Below are 12,057 nucleotides of genomic sequence, written 5' to 3' on the forward strand. Positions count from 1 at the left end.
GAGATTGTGATCAGAGAGAGGAAAGGGGATGTTTGTGAGGTTGTAGGGAGTGCAAAGATGGGAGAAAACAAGGTCTAATGTATTCCCACCAGAGTGGAGGACTGTGTCCATTGTACTAATGCAAAAGATGAGGTTAGGTTGAAGAGTTGGGATGTAGCCAGGTTGTTGACATTAATGAGGATGTTAAAATCTCCGAGAATGATAGTGTAGGGTATTTCAGAGGAGAGAAAGTAGGGTAGCCAGAGGGAGAAATCATCAAGAAACAGTGACACTGGTCCAGGAGGCTGATAGATCACTGCAATCCTCAGAGAAATGGGAGAAAACAGTTGAATGCAGGGAGTCTCGAAAGAAGAGAAGCATAGAGTGGGAGGGTTAGGGAGGACTTGAAACATGCTCAGTGGGGATAGAAGCAAACCAACCCCACCTCTTTTCCAACCACTGGGTCTGGGTGAGTGGGTCCAGAGGAGGCCTCCATAGGAAAGTGCTGAGGGAGAAGAAGAATCTGCTGCTTGAAGCCAGGTTTCTGTAATTGCTAGTAGGTTAAGGGAGCGGGAGAAAAAAAGGTCATGGACAGAGGTGAGCTTATTACAGACAGAGCGGGCATTCCAGAGTGCACATGAAAAAGGAAGGGTGGTTTTTGGGAGCATGGGGACTGATATTAAATTGAGGGGATTGCAGCTATTCCTGGAGGAAAGAGGGTGCCTGGTGTGGGGGTGAGATACTGGAGGACCAGAGGTTAGGAGAAGAAGAAGGGTGAGGAAAAGTAACATGGGAGCGGGATGTACACGAGAATACATGCCTTCCTGTCCTGGTGTTTGGGTCAGCAGGAGTGTAAAGTATCAGCAGGAAAAAATGTGTATACCACTTAACACACTAATATATAAAAAGATGATCGTGTTCAGAGAAAGAACGCTCCAGGCCCAATTGTGTACACCAGCCCCGCATCTTTATGGCTAGGTTCACACTAATGCAGTGCGGTACATCGCATGTGATTCTCACTGGAACTGCACTGCATTCCTGTGCAAATCACATGCGATTTGTGTGCGGTGCGATCGGAGCCATACATTTTGTATGGCTCAAATCGCACTGCACCAAAAAGTCCGCACTAGAATCGGATCGCATGGGTACTCACACTTATGTGATCCGATTCTGCACATCGCATAGCCTTTTTCAGGCCTATTTTGGGGTGTTGTCAAATTAACATACACTCCCGCATTGGTTCACATGAGCAGGGTGCAAATCTGATGCGGTGCGGAATTCACACATTTCTTGAGGCCCGAAAATGCCAGGATAGTACAAATATCCCCCAAATGACCCATTTTTGGAAAATAGGCAGTCCAAGGTATTTAGTAAGTGGCATGGCAAGTTTTTTGAAGTTGTAATTATTGTCACAATTTTTTGGAAAATGAAAAAAAAAAAAAAATGTTCACAATGTTTTGTTTTTTTTTGTAACATATGTTTACCAGTCCAGTACAGCATTATTATGTAACTGGCATGGCGGTGATCAGAGGCACTGACTGGTGACAGTACGTTAAAAAAAAAAAAAAAAGTTTAGTTTTTATTAATAATAATAATAAAAAAATATTATTATTATACAGGATTTATATAGCACTAACAGTTTGCTCAGCACTTTACAATATAACGTGAGACAATACAGCAACAATACAGTTCAATACAAGAGGGTTAGGAGGGCCCTGCTCCTTGGAGCTTACAATCTAAGAATGGTTTTTATTTTTTTTATTATTACTTATTTTTCTATTTTTTTAACACACTGTGATCAGAGCAATACAGTGTTACCATAGTAACACTGTACTACTCTGGGGCAGTGATTAGGATTTTTTTCCCTTTTTTTTTTTTGACACATTATGATTGCTTCTACCAAATGTATTTCACTGATATAAGAAACTATTTATACTGAATGAAACTGATTTTGTTGTGATTAGCTGTGAATGGCCAAAGCTAATTACATGATACAGATGGGCTGTGATTGGCCCTGTCTGTACCATGTGATTGCTGTGACCAATCACAGCTAACAACACAATTGTATACAATGGATGGCATGAAAGGTAACCATCCATTGTTTAAAATTGTCATGTGATCTGCTATGATTGGTCACAGCGATCACATGACACTGGCAGCGGCCCGGTGTAGTGACCAGTCATCAGCTGTGTCCGGTGGGCACAGTCGGTGACCGATCGCACCGCTGCGCAGCCCTGTGAGTGGTGCCTCCTGAGAGGATGTCATATGATGCCCACTTAGAAGGAGGAATGTCCAGCTTGGCCATCAATCTGCTATAGGCCAGGAGGGAAGGTGTTAATAAAGTCTGAACAAAAATAAATTCCGTCTGCACCTTTTTCATCAGATTCCCCCTTACATCTGAGGTCCCCTTACATCAGAGTCCCTAATGGAGTCCACTCTTACATTTTGTCCCCATCAGAGTCCCCCTTTTCTCAGTGTCCATAGTTTGGAGAACCGTGGACCAGAGGGATAGGTTAAATTCTAATGTGTAATGTTTTAAATATGTAAGGCTGGGTTTAGTTAGTTTTTTTTTGTTTTGTGGATGTGGTTTATTCTGTGTTGTGTTGTTTTTTTGGGGTAAATGTGTGTCAAAAAAATAGAATTTTTTCACTCACCATAAAATTCTGTTCTTCAAGCTCTTTGAGGGATACAGAATTCAGATACATTTGGATTATGTGTCCACCTATAGGATGAGCTGCAGGTAGATCAGATAATGATTCTGGAGGGGAAGATGTTGAGCTACATTTATAGCCTCTATAGTTAGAGTCAGCAATCAAAGTTTCTAAATGAGCCAAGAAATCTTACATAACAGCAGTGAAATCCTCATGAGATAAGGCCAAGGAGAGGGCCACACTTGATGGAGTTAATAAAAATTCAAAAGAATGCAAGGATCAAGCAAGGGGCTATCTTCCTTGCTGCCACTGTGAGGCCATAAAAACTGCAGACCGCCCAGGAACGGTTAGTGAATTGTGAGCCAGAAGGACCTGATGCAGTGGGGCTGCTCCTCTTGGGATCTGCTAAAAGAAATAGCTGTTGATACTCAGCCCCACATAGAGTACTCATAGTTGAGTACTTCAGAGACAAGGTCTGGACCTGGAAAGCGACCCTTCAGCTAACACAAATGTCTGAAAAGCACCAAATGCAAAGCCCAGTGCCCAAATGCAATATTCCAGGTAGGCCCCGCTACTGTCCAGTCCAGTGGGGTTCAGGTACAGCCTCCAAATCTGTTACTGAAGATACGTGAATACATTGCTGCATAAAGATACTAGCGCAAGCAGTGTTTAGAAAAGTCTTGAGGGAAGAAAAAAATATTCTTGAGAAAAGATGTCTATTCTCCTAGCACACTAGCAAAAATCTGAGGCATACTGGGAACGAGAGAGGTTATATCAGACTGATCACAAATTTTTGTTTGCTAGGGTTCAAATCCTCCTGTAGGTGGCAGTAAAATCCAAATGTCTCTAAATCCTGGTCCCTCAACAAAAAAGAGAAAAAAAAAACTTTTAGTAAATAAAAAAGAGCTAAAAAAAAGCAATCATTCCAGCTAAAGTTATGAAGCGGACACAAATTATTTGTCGACCTAAATATGAAAATGGCTAGGCAAGCTGTAGTCTACAGCTTACTGGCATCATGTTGCCTTATGATGCTAAATTTAAGATATACAATTTCAACATTTAAAAAAAAAAAAAATAATCAAAACTTGCACAAAAAAATAAATAATTAAATAAAACAATAAAAACAATAAAGAAGAAGACTGACCTTTAGAGTCATTCAGATGAACTGCTCTGAGGTATAAGAGTCCAACAACTTTATCAAACTCATCTAGCATATGCTTAAGGCCTTTTTCTTCTGACAAGTTGTGACCTGTGGTAAGCAGACCAGAGCGAAAATAATGCCTTATATTACAACTATGATAATATTACACAAGAACAGAATAACATGGTACTAACCAGCAGCAAAAGCATGACAGGTATCTAGACACACGCCAATTCGAGTCTTGTCTTTGACAAGGTCTATAATTCCATGCAGCTCCTCAAAGCGACCTCCAACTGTGCTACCTTGACAGCTCATATTCTCCAGCACTGTAAAAGAGAAAACAGTACCAGCATTGAATTGTGGGCAGATCTATGTTCACATTGAGAGACAAAAACAGCCTAGTTTCCATTAAAAATGGTCTAATGCATATAAAAATATATTAGGTGAATAAAAAGTCATCAGTATAATTTACTAATGCACCTGCCAGATGCTTGATAATAACGAAACATCCATTTGAAAAATGTTAAAAAAACGGGATCCACTGCCAAAATATTACACAAATTCTATAGCCGACTCATCAACATAAGGGTGGTGTTCTCAAGACTAATGAAACATGTAATACAAAACAGACACGTGGGTAAAAGGACCCACAATAAGAAGTCCCAAAGAGAACAACTGCGGCTTTTGCAATATCCAATATATGATAATACAAAATAGTTACTCCTCCACAAGATAAACCAAAATGACAACATTGCCATAATATAACACCCGCCCGGGCACACAAACACACTCTCCCACACACACTGGGTAATGCAGTATACGAAATGCAAAAAAAGGGGGCCAAAAATATAGGCCCTATTGGCAGGATGCTGAATTTGAAAGCAATGACATCAGAAACAGGAAGGCATAATAATTAAACAGCATAGGCTCCCTGAATCGGTTCCTACATAAGTCACACATCAATGTGTATATCTTGAAGTATGGTATGGAAAAGTCCATCAAATTCAAACAGATGTGTATCCACCATGCCAGCATGTGGTCTTGCATAACATATCTCCACTCGCAATCAGAATCATACAGAGTATGATAATGTCATTAAGGTTACAGACAGGACTGGCACATCTTCTTTAATGTTCTTACCCTACACCATGCCTTATTGGTAGTTCGTATTTAAAACTTCAATGCAAGGCAAATAACTGATACAGCTGCTTATGCCACAATAACAGGTCCACTTTGATGACAGTAATCTGTCTTCGTTACTAGCTTCCGCAGTCAGTGATAAACCTGCACAAAGCCAAAAAGTCACAGGCCCTTTATAATGAACATTTCAGTAACTCATAAATCAACCCAATGGTATTTTGGCAGGTTGTCCTAACTGGCAGATAAAACAAATAAACAGGTTCACAGTGTTACTGCACAACTGGAGATTTTACAGAAGACAGAAGACCTAGATAGCCATCCTCCAACAAGAAAACCTTAACTTATTATAATTATTAAATGGCCCCTTAGTGTGGAACATGTTAAAAATGTCTTTGCTAGTGGTTGGATGTCAGTATCTGGTGAATAAAACCTCCTAATTGAGCAGCAGCACCTTTGCAAGTAATTGGCCAAGTAAGGTCTGGAATCTACGAATTGTTATCTGATATAGTGGATGGAAGAGCTGGTCTCAGCAGTAACAGATATTGAAGTTAAAGTGTTACTAAACTCATGACCCTGCATCCACTATATCTGGTCTCCCACAGTACACAGAACATGGAAATGCAATTATTTTAGTAAATTAAACTGCTAAATATCTTTTATCATCAGAAGTATTTAGCACTCTTGTGACTTTTATCAGTGTCCAGGAGAGCACTGATTAAAGCTTGTAAAAGGAGTTTTCATTTTGCTCTAGGAGGATGCAGAACCCCTGACCTCTGTATGGACAGTGCTGATTGGCCCAGTGCTGATCACATGCACCCTCCCAAGAAAAAAACCTCTCTAGCAAATACACACCAAACTGAGCATGTGCAGAGTGTTTCCACACGATATGTTATATCAGGAGATAACGGGGGGGCACTGGAAAAAGTGGAGGATCAGGGAAGACAGGATCAAACAGCCTTTTTACACAATGCAGAGGATTAACCCCTTAGGTTCCACAATGACTATAACAAGCATGCTTTACTGCATATACAAACTGATTTTACTGTTGTGGGTTTAGTAACACTTTTTTTTTTAAATCAGATCTTTTTTTTAATTGAAATTTGGGTCCATACACATGCATAGATATACAATTACAATTTAGTATAGCAATAAAAGAAATACTGTTCACAAGTGCAGTACTCAAGGAGGGTACATCAGAGCACACGGAAGTCATGAACATAGATCCCAAACCATATTGATTTTTCTTTTGTTAGAAAAAAAATATTATTGAAAAACAAAAGACCAAAAATAAATAAATAAATAAATAAAACCAGAACAGTAAAAACAAACCATTCTTCAATTAAACTGAACCTTAGTGAACAAGTTGCCTCGGTGTATCCTTTTTTAGAAGTATAGGTAAAGGTCTAATGTCCATTAAAAAAAAAAGAACATTCGGTACATATATGACTCTAGTACCTGTTTAAAGGCTGGTGAGATAGAAGATGGAGATTAGAGATAAGTGTGGTAGTAATTTAAATTTATTAATCATGTAAATCTATTCTACTGACAAAACACCATAAAGTGTGGAGCAGGGTTAATGTCATAAGCCTGAAGAGACTCCTCCACTTAGTATTCTGTCCCTGACTAGTTGGAGTGGTGCTAATCCTGGTGTACTTAACCAAGCATCCCAAATAGTTGTGAATCTCCGTGCACATCCCCTATGTTGATAGATAATTTCTATCCGACTAAGGTATTGTTAACGGTTTTAATCCATGTCACATGGGACGTAGGGCTATGAGATTCCGAGCGATAAACAGCACTCGGAGAATTGCAATGTACAGTGCATCCAGAAAGTATTCACAGCGCTTAACTTTTGCTACATTTTGCTATGTTACAGCCTTATTCTTCTGAATTCTCTGAATTTATTATTAAATTCATTTTTTTCCTCAACATTCTACAAACAATACCGCATCATAACAACATGAAAGAAGTTTGTTTTGAAATCTTTGCAATTTATTAAAAATAAAAAAAAACATGTACATAAGTATTTACAGCCCTTGCCATAACACTCAAACTCGAGCTCTGGTGCATCCTATTCCCACTGATCATCCTTGAGATGTTTCCACAACTTGACTGTAGTCCACCTGTGGGAAATTCAGTTGATTGGACATGATTAGAAAAGGCATAAACCTGTCTATATAAAGGTCCCACAGTTAACAGTGCATGTCAGAACACAAACCAAGCCATGAAGTCCAAGGAATTGTATGAAGACCTCCGAGACAGGATTGTATCAAGGCACAGATCTGGGGAAGGGTACAGAACATTTTCTGCAGCATTGAAAGTCCCGATGAGCACAGTGGCCTCCATCATCCGTAAAAGGATGAAGTGTGGAAGCACTAGGAATCTTCCTAGAGTGGGCCGCCCAGCCAAAATGAGCGATCAAGGGAGAAGAGCCTTAGCCAGGGAGGTAACCAAGCACCGGATGGTCACTTTGAAAGAGTGAAGAGATGACCCACCATCTCTTCTGCACTCCACCAATCAGGCCTGTATGGTAGAGTGGCCAGAGGGAAGCCACTCCTCAGTAAAAGGCAAATGGCAGCCTTCCTGGAGTTTTCCAAAAAGGCACCTGAGGGACTCTCAGACCACGAGAAACAAAACTCTCTGGTCTGATGAAAAAAAGATTGAACTCTTTGGCATGAATGCCAAGTGTCATGTCTGGAGGAAACCAGGCAACGCTCGCCACCTGGCCAATACCATCCCTACAGTGAAGCATGGTGGTGGAAGCATCATGCTGTGGGGATGTTTTTCAGCAACAGGAACTGGGAGACTAGTCAGGATGGAAGGAAAGATGAATGCAGCAATGTACAGGGACATCCTTGATTAAAACCTGTTCTAGAGCACTCTGGACCTTAGACTGGGGTGATGGTTCATCTTTCAACAGGACAATGACCCTAAGCACACAGCCCACATAACAAAGAAGTGGCTACGGGCCAACTCTGTGAATGTCCTGGAATAGCCCAGCCAGAGCCCAGACTTGAACCCGACTGAACATCTCTGGAGAGATCTGAAAATGGCTATGCACCAACGCTCCCCATCCAACCTGATGGAGCTTGAGAGGTACTGCAAAGAAGAATGGGAGAAATTGCCCAAAAATAGGTGTGCCAAGCTTGTAACATCATACTCAAAACGACTTGAGGCTGTAAATGGTGCTAAAGGTGCTTCAACAAAGTATTGAGCAAAGGCTGTGAATACTTATGTGCATGTGTTCTTTTTCCTTTTTTATATTTAATAAAGTGCAAAGATTTCAAAACTAACTTCTTTCACATTGTCATTATGGGATATTGTTTGTAGAATGCGGAGGAAAAAAATGAATTTAATCCATTTTGGAATAAGGCTGTAACATAACAAAATGTGTCAAAAGTTAAGCGGTGTGAATACTTTCTGGATGCACTAAGTATTCAGGGTATATAGCTCCTCATCTTTGGCTCCCAGCAGACAAATCTTAGGGTCCAGGGGAAGATTAAGAATCCAAATTCTATTTATCATTTCTATAATGTATGTCCAGTATCTTGCTAATCTAGGGCATTTCCATAACATATGGAGAAGTGTGCCATTATTAATTTCGCACCTGGGACAAAAGGGGAGAATCCCTACTATTCCAGGCATACAATTTTTGAGGTGTGCAGTAAGTACAGTGAATGATAAAGAGCTTGGTAAGCTTTTGAGTTGGACAGAGAGATCTTAATTGCATCTTAATTGCACAATTCTAGTATTGTGGGCCATTCCTCATCTGAGGATTGAGAGACAGTGCCTTCGAAACCCGTTGTACAAAAGATTGATATGAGGATATTTGGCCCTTTCTAGAGGTTGAGGATATAGTTTGAGTAAGAACTTCTGCGTCAACAAATAACCATGTAGAGATTTTAGATTGTGCAGAGATGGCATGTCTAACTTGCAGGTATCGAAAATAAAGTGATTAGATAAGCCATAAGTTGCAAAGTTCGAAAGTCCATCAGCAGTTGACATGATACAATTATGGTACATATTTAAAACCCATCGCCATCCAGCCAGCAAAGCCCTGTAACTTTCCTAGTTCAGAATAGTTAGTGTTATAAAAAATACAAGTGAAGGAGGTGTAGCCGGAATAATTAAAATTAAGTTTAGCCTTAGACCATAATTTACCTATCAATACTAGGGTAGGGTATCGAGAAAAGGCTCCAAACTCACCTGCCTCCAAACATTCTATCAAGTTATCATTGGAGAGGACACTCACTAGGAGTGGCTTAATAGTCAGTAGAGACTTCATCTTGCCATGTAGTAATAAAATGGATTAGGGGCCACCAGTCCAGCCTCCTTAGGCTCCTGCAGAGTTTCTAATTTTATACGAGGGGATCGCTTCTTCAAAATCAGAGAGCAAAACACAGTATCAAATTGCTTGAAAACATACATGGGGATGCATATCGGAACATTATGGAGGGCATATAGCAACTGAGGGGCACAGATCATTTTTTTATTAAATTACACCTGCCGACCACCGATAATGGTAATTTATTCCAGGTTCTGTCAGAACCTAAAGGACTAAAGGGTGAAGGTTTAGATGGACATATTTAGACAGGTTAGGAAGTATATGAATGCCAAAATAACGAAAGGAATCTACCACTTTAATTTGGGATGCAGTCTACGGCAAGGGATTTGCCATCGGGTCTAAGGGTAGTAGGGTAGATTCATCCCAATTAATCCTAAAGCCGGAAAAGGATCCCAATGTATGGATAAGGGACATCAGTCTTATAAGGTAAGGGGACGTATCGCCCAAAAACAGTAGGGCATCATCGGCATATAAAGCCAATTTTTCTTCATTACTGCCCCCGTTTAAAACCTACTATATTCTGATCACCCCTAAAGGCCACTGGCAAAAGGTTCTATTGCCAGAGCAAAGAGCAAGCGTGATAGTGGGCATCCTTGTATTGTGCCTCTGTTTAATGCAAAAGATGGGGATAGGGCGTATTCGAGCTGTGGGTGCCTTATAAAGCACTTGAAGCCAAGAGATAAATACAGTCCCCAAGTAAAATTTGTCGAGGACCTGCCATAAGTACAGCCATTCAACACTATCAGATGCCTTTGTGGCATCAAGAGAGAGAATTGCTCTATTGCCCACAATTTCCGGTGGTAGTAGTAAATTAAGATACAGCCTATGGAGTTTGATGGCAGTCAATCTGTTGGGAATAAACCCCGACTGATCTGGGTGTATGAGTTTGGCAATTACTTTGGAAAGCTGTGTTGCAAGTACCTTTGTTAAAATCTTTAAACCTGTGGGCAACAGGGAAATTGGGCGGTATTATTCTGCCTGAGTAGGGTGTTTTCCTGGCTTCAAAATAACTACTATAATCGCCTCATTCATAGAGGCTGGAAGGGACTTTTTGAGTAATAGCAGCCTATACTGTATTTAGTTAGACAGATTCCTATCTGCCGCTGAAAGCTTCGGAAGATTGATGTCAGCAAGGAAATCAGTTAGCCTTTCCAAGGGTATAAAACTTTAAAGGAGTATAAGGTAGTATAGAAGGAACTAAAGCCCTGTAAAATGGTGGGAGTGTCATTGGCCACTTGAGTCAGAAATAGTTTTAATGCAGAGACATAGGTTGATGGCTGTTGGGACTTGGCTATAGCCGCTAACAGGTGGCCTGTTTTCTCCCCTTCCTCAAAAAAAGGTCTGAGAGGAGAAAAATCATTTATTTTCAGCATGTTGTAATTGTGTAGTACAATAAAATTGCTGACCGTTTATCCATGCTTTTTCAGTTAAGGGATTGGGGTTAGACATATATTCCTGTTCTGCTTTATCAACAGCTGCACTAGCATCTCTTGCCCACTGTCTAATATTACTTTTAATTATGGAGATCTCCTGAATACATAAACCTCTAAAATAAGCTTTCAGAGCATCCCGCAACATCATAGGTGAGGTCGAGTGCTTGTTGTGAATCAAGAAGCCTCTAAAGTGTGATTGTATGGGGTCAAAATTGAGAAAAAGGGGTAGCCAAAATGGATTAAGCTTCCATAACGTAGGGAATCGGAAAGTACATAACAAGAACAAAATAACTGGTGAGTGGTCAGATAGACCCCTAGCCAAATACTCAACTCTAAGATTAAGGGTTAGAGTAGATTCTGTTCCCAGGATACGGTCTATACGCGAGAGGAGTGAGTCGAGGGATGGCAGGAAAATTGGGTCACTAATGGATGCTTAAGCCACCAGAGATCTACAAGACCCACCTCATCTACGTGGCGGGAGACGGGGGTCAATGCCCTAGGGCCTTGCAGGCAATATTGTTTATATAAATCAAGTGATACATCCAGTACGTTATTAAAATCGCCAACCGCTATGACTGGAATTTGGGGATGGCATGCTACAAATTGAACAGGCACTGCAAAACCTCAGGATGAAAGGGAGGAATGTAAATATTAGCTTTGATACAGACATATGAGTCCCATTTACAAAGAAAAATGAATGCCCTTAGGGTCAATCTTCGAAGAGTTCACCTTGAGAGAAGCATTTCGGGAGATCAAGACACTCACCACTTGGAAGTAGCGAGTATGTGTAGAGTGAAACTGAAGAGGAAATGTAGGATGTTGCAATAAGTGAGTCCTCAGTCAAATGAGTTTCTTGCAGGCATAGGATAGCAGGCTTTTTTTTTCCATAGTAAAATTAGCTGTCCTTTTCTTTGCATCATGTAACTCTTTCACATTCCAGGAGAGGACAGTGTCTGAGTGCGTGTTCATTTGTACAAACTGGGGATGAAAATAATCTTCGGATCAGGTACCACATTCAGGCAGTAGGAAAAAATATATTGGAGGGGATCCCAAAAATCAGAACCTGCAGGTAAAGGGTTTCATACAGCAGAAAAGAAAGGACTTGTAGCGAGGATATGTACAGGGGGTAGAACAAGATGGACATTTGAAGGAAAGCAAACATACTAAAAGAACCAAAAACTGTAACAGAAAAAAGTCAAGGCCCATTCCAGGACTCAGCTGGTTGGGCTCAAGAACCCCCCGCAGGGTTGAGAGAGGGGTGAAAACAAGGGCTATCGCCAACGGTGCCAGACAGTTAGCCATGTAAGCATCCATAATGATGAGTAGAAGCTGTCAATTCTTTCTTTTCGAGCTCCAATGTAGGCAAAA

General features: G+C 40.6%; 1 protein-coding gene across 3 annotated transcripts in view; it reads right to left on the reverse strand.

The window, feature by feature from the left end:
- Nucleotides 1–12,057, reverse strand: part of LOC149464671 (uncharacterized) — a 132,926-nt gene that overhangs the window by 59,973 nt on the left and 60,896 nt on the right. For all 3 annotated transcript variants that reach the window (XR_016312338.1, XM_089674272.1, XM_089674271.1), the window contains exons 9-10: nt 3,966–4,097; nt 3,775–3,879 (exon numbers count right to left, since the gene is read on the reverse strand). Coding sequence is in view for 2 of the 3 variants with exons in the window: in XM_089674272.1 (XP_089530398.1) it covers nt 3,775–3,879; nt 3,966–4,097 (237 nt within the window). In the remaining variant the exon portion in view is untranslated. The remainder of the gene's footprint in view (nt 1–3,774; nt 3,880–3,965; nt 4,098–12,057) is intronic.

This window comes from Staurois parvus, unplaced genomic scaffold (genome assembly GCF_062004578.1).
Source record: "Staurois parvus isolate SC_StPar_1 unplaced genomic scaffold, SC_StPar_1.0 ptg000149l, whole genome shotgun sequence".
Taxonomy (NCBI): domain Eukaryota; kingdom Metazoa; phylum Chordata; class Amphibia; order Anura; family Ranidae; genus Staurois; species Staurois parvus.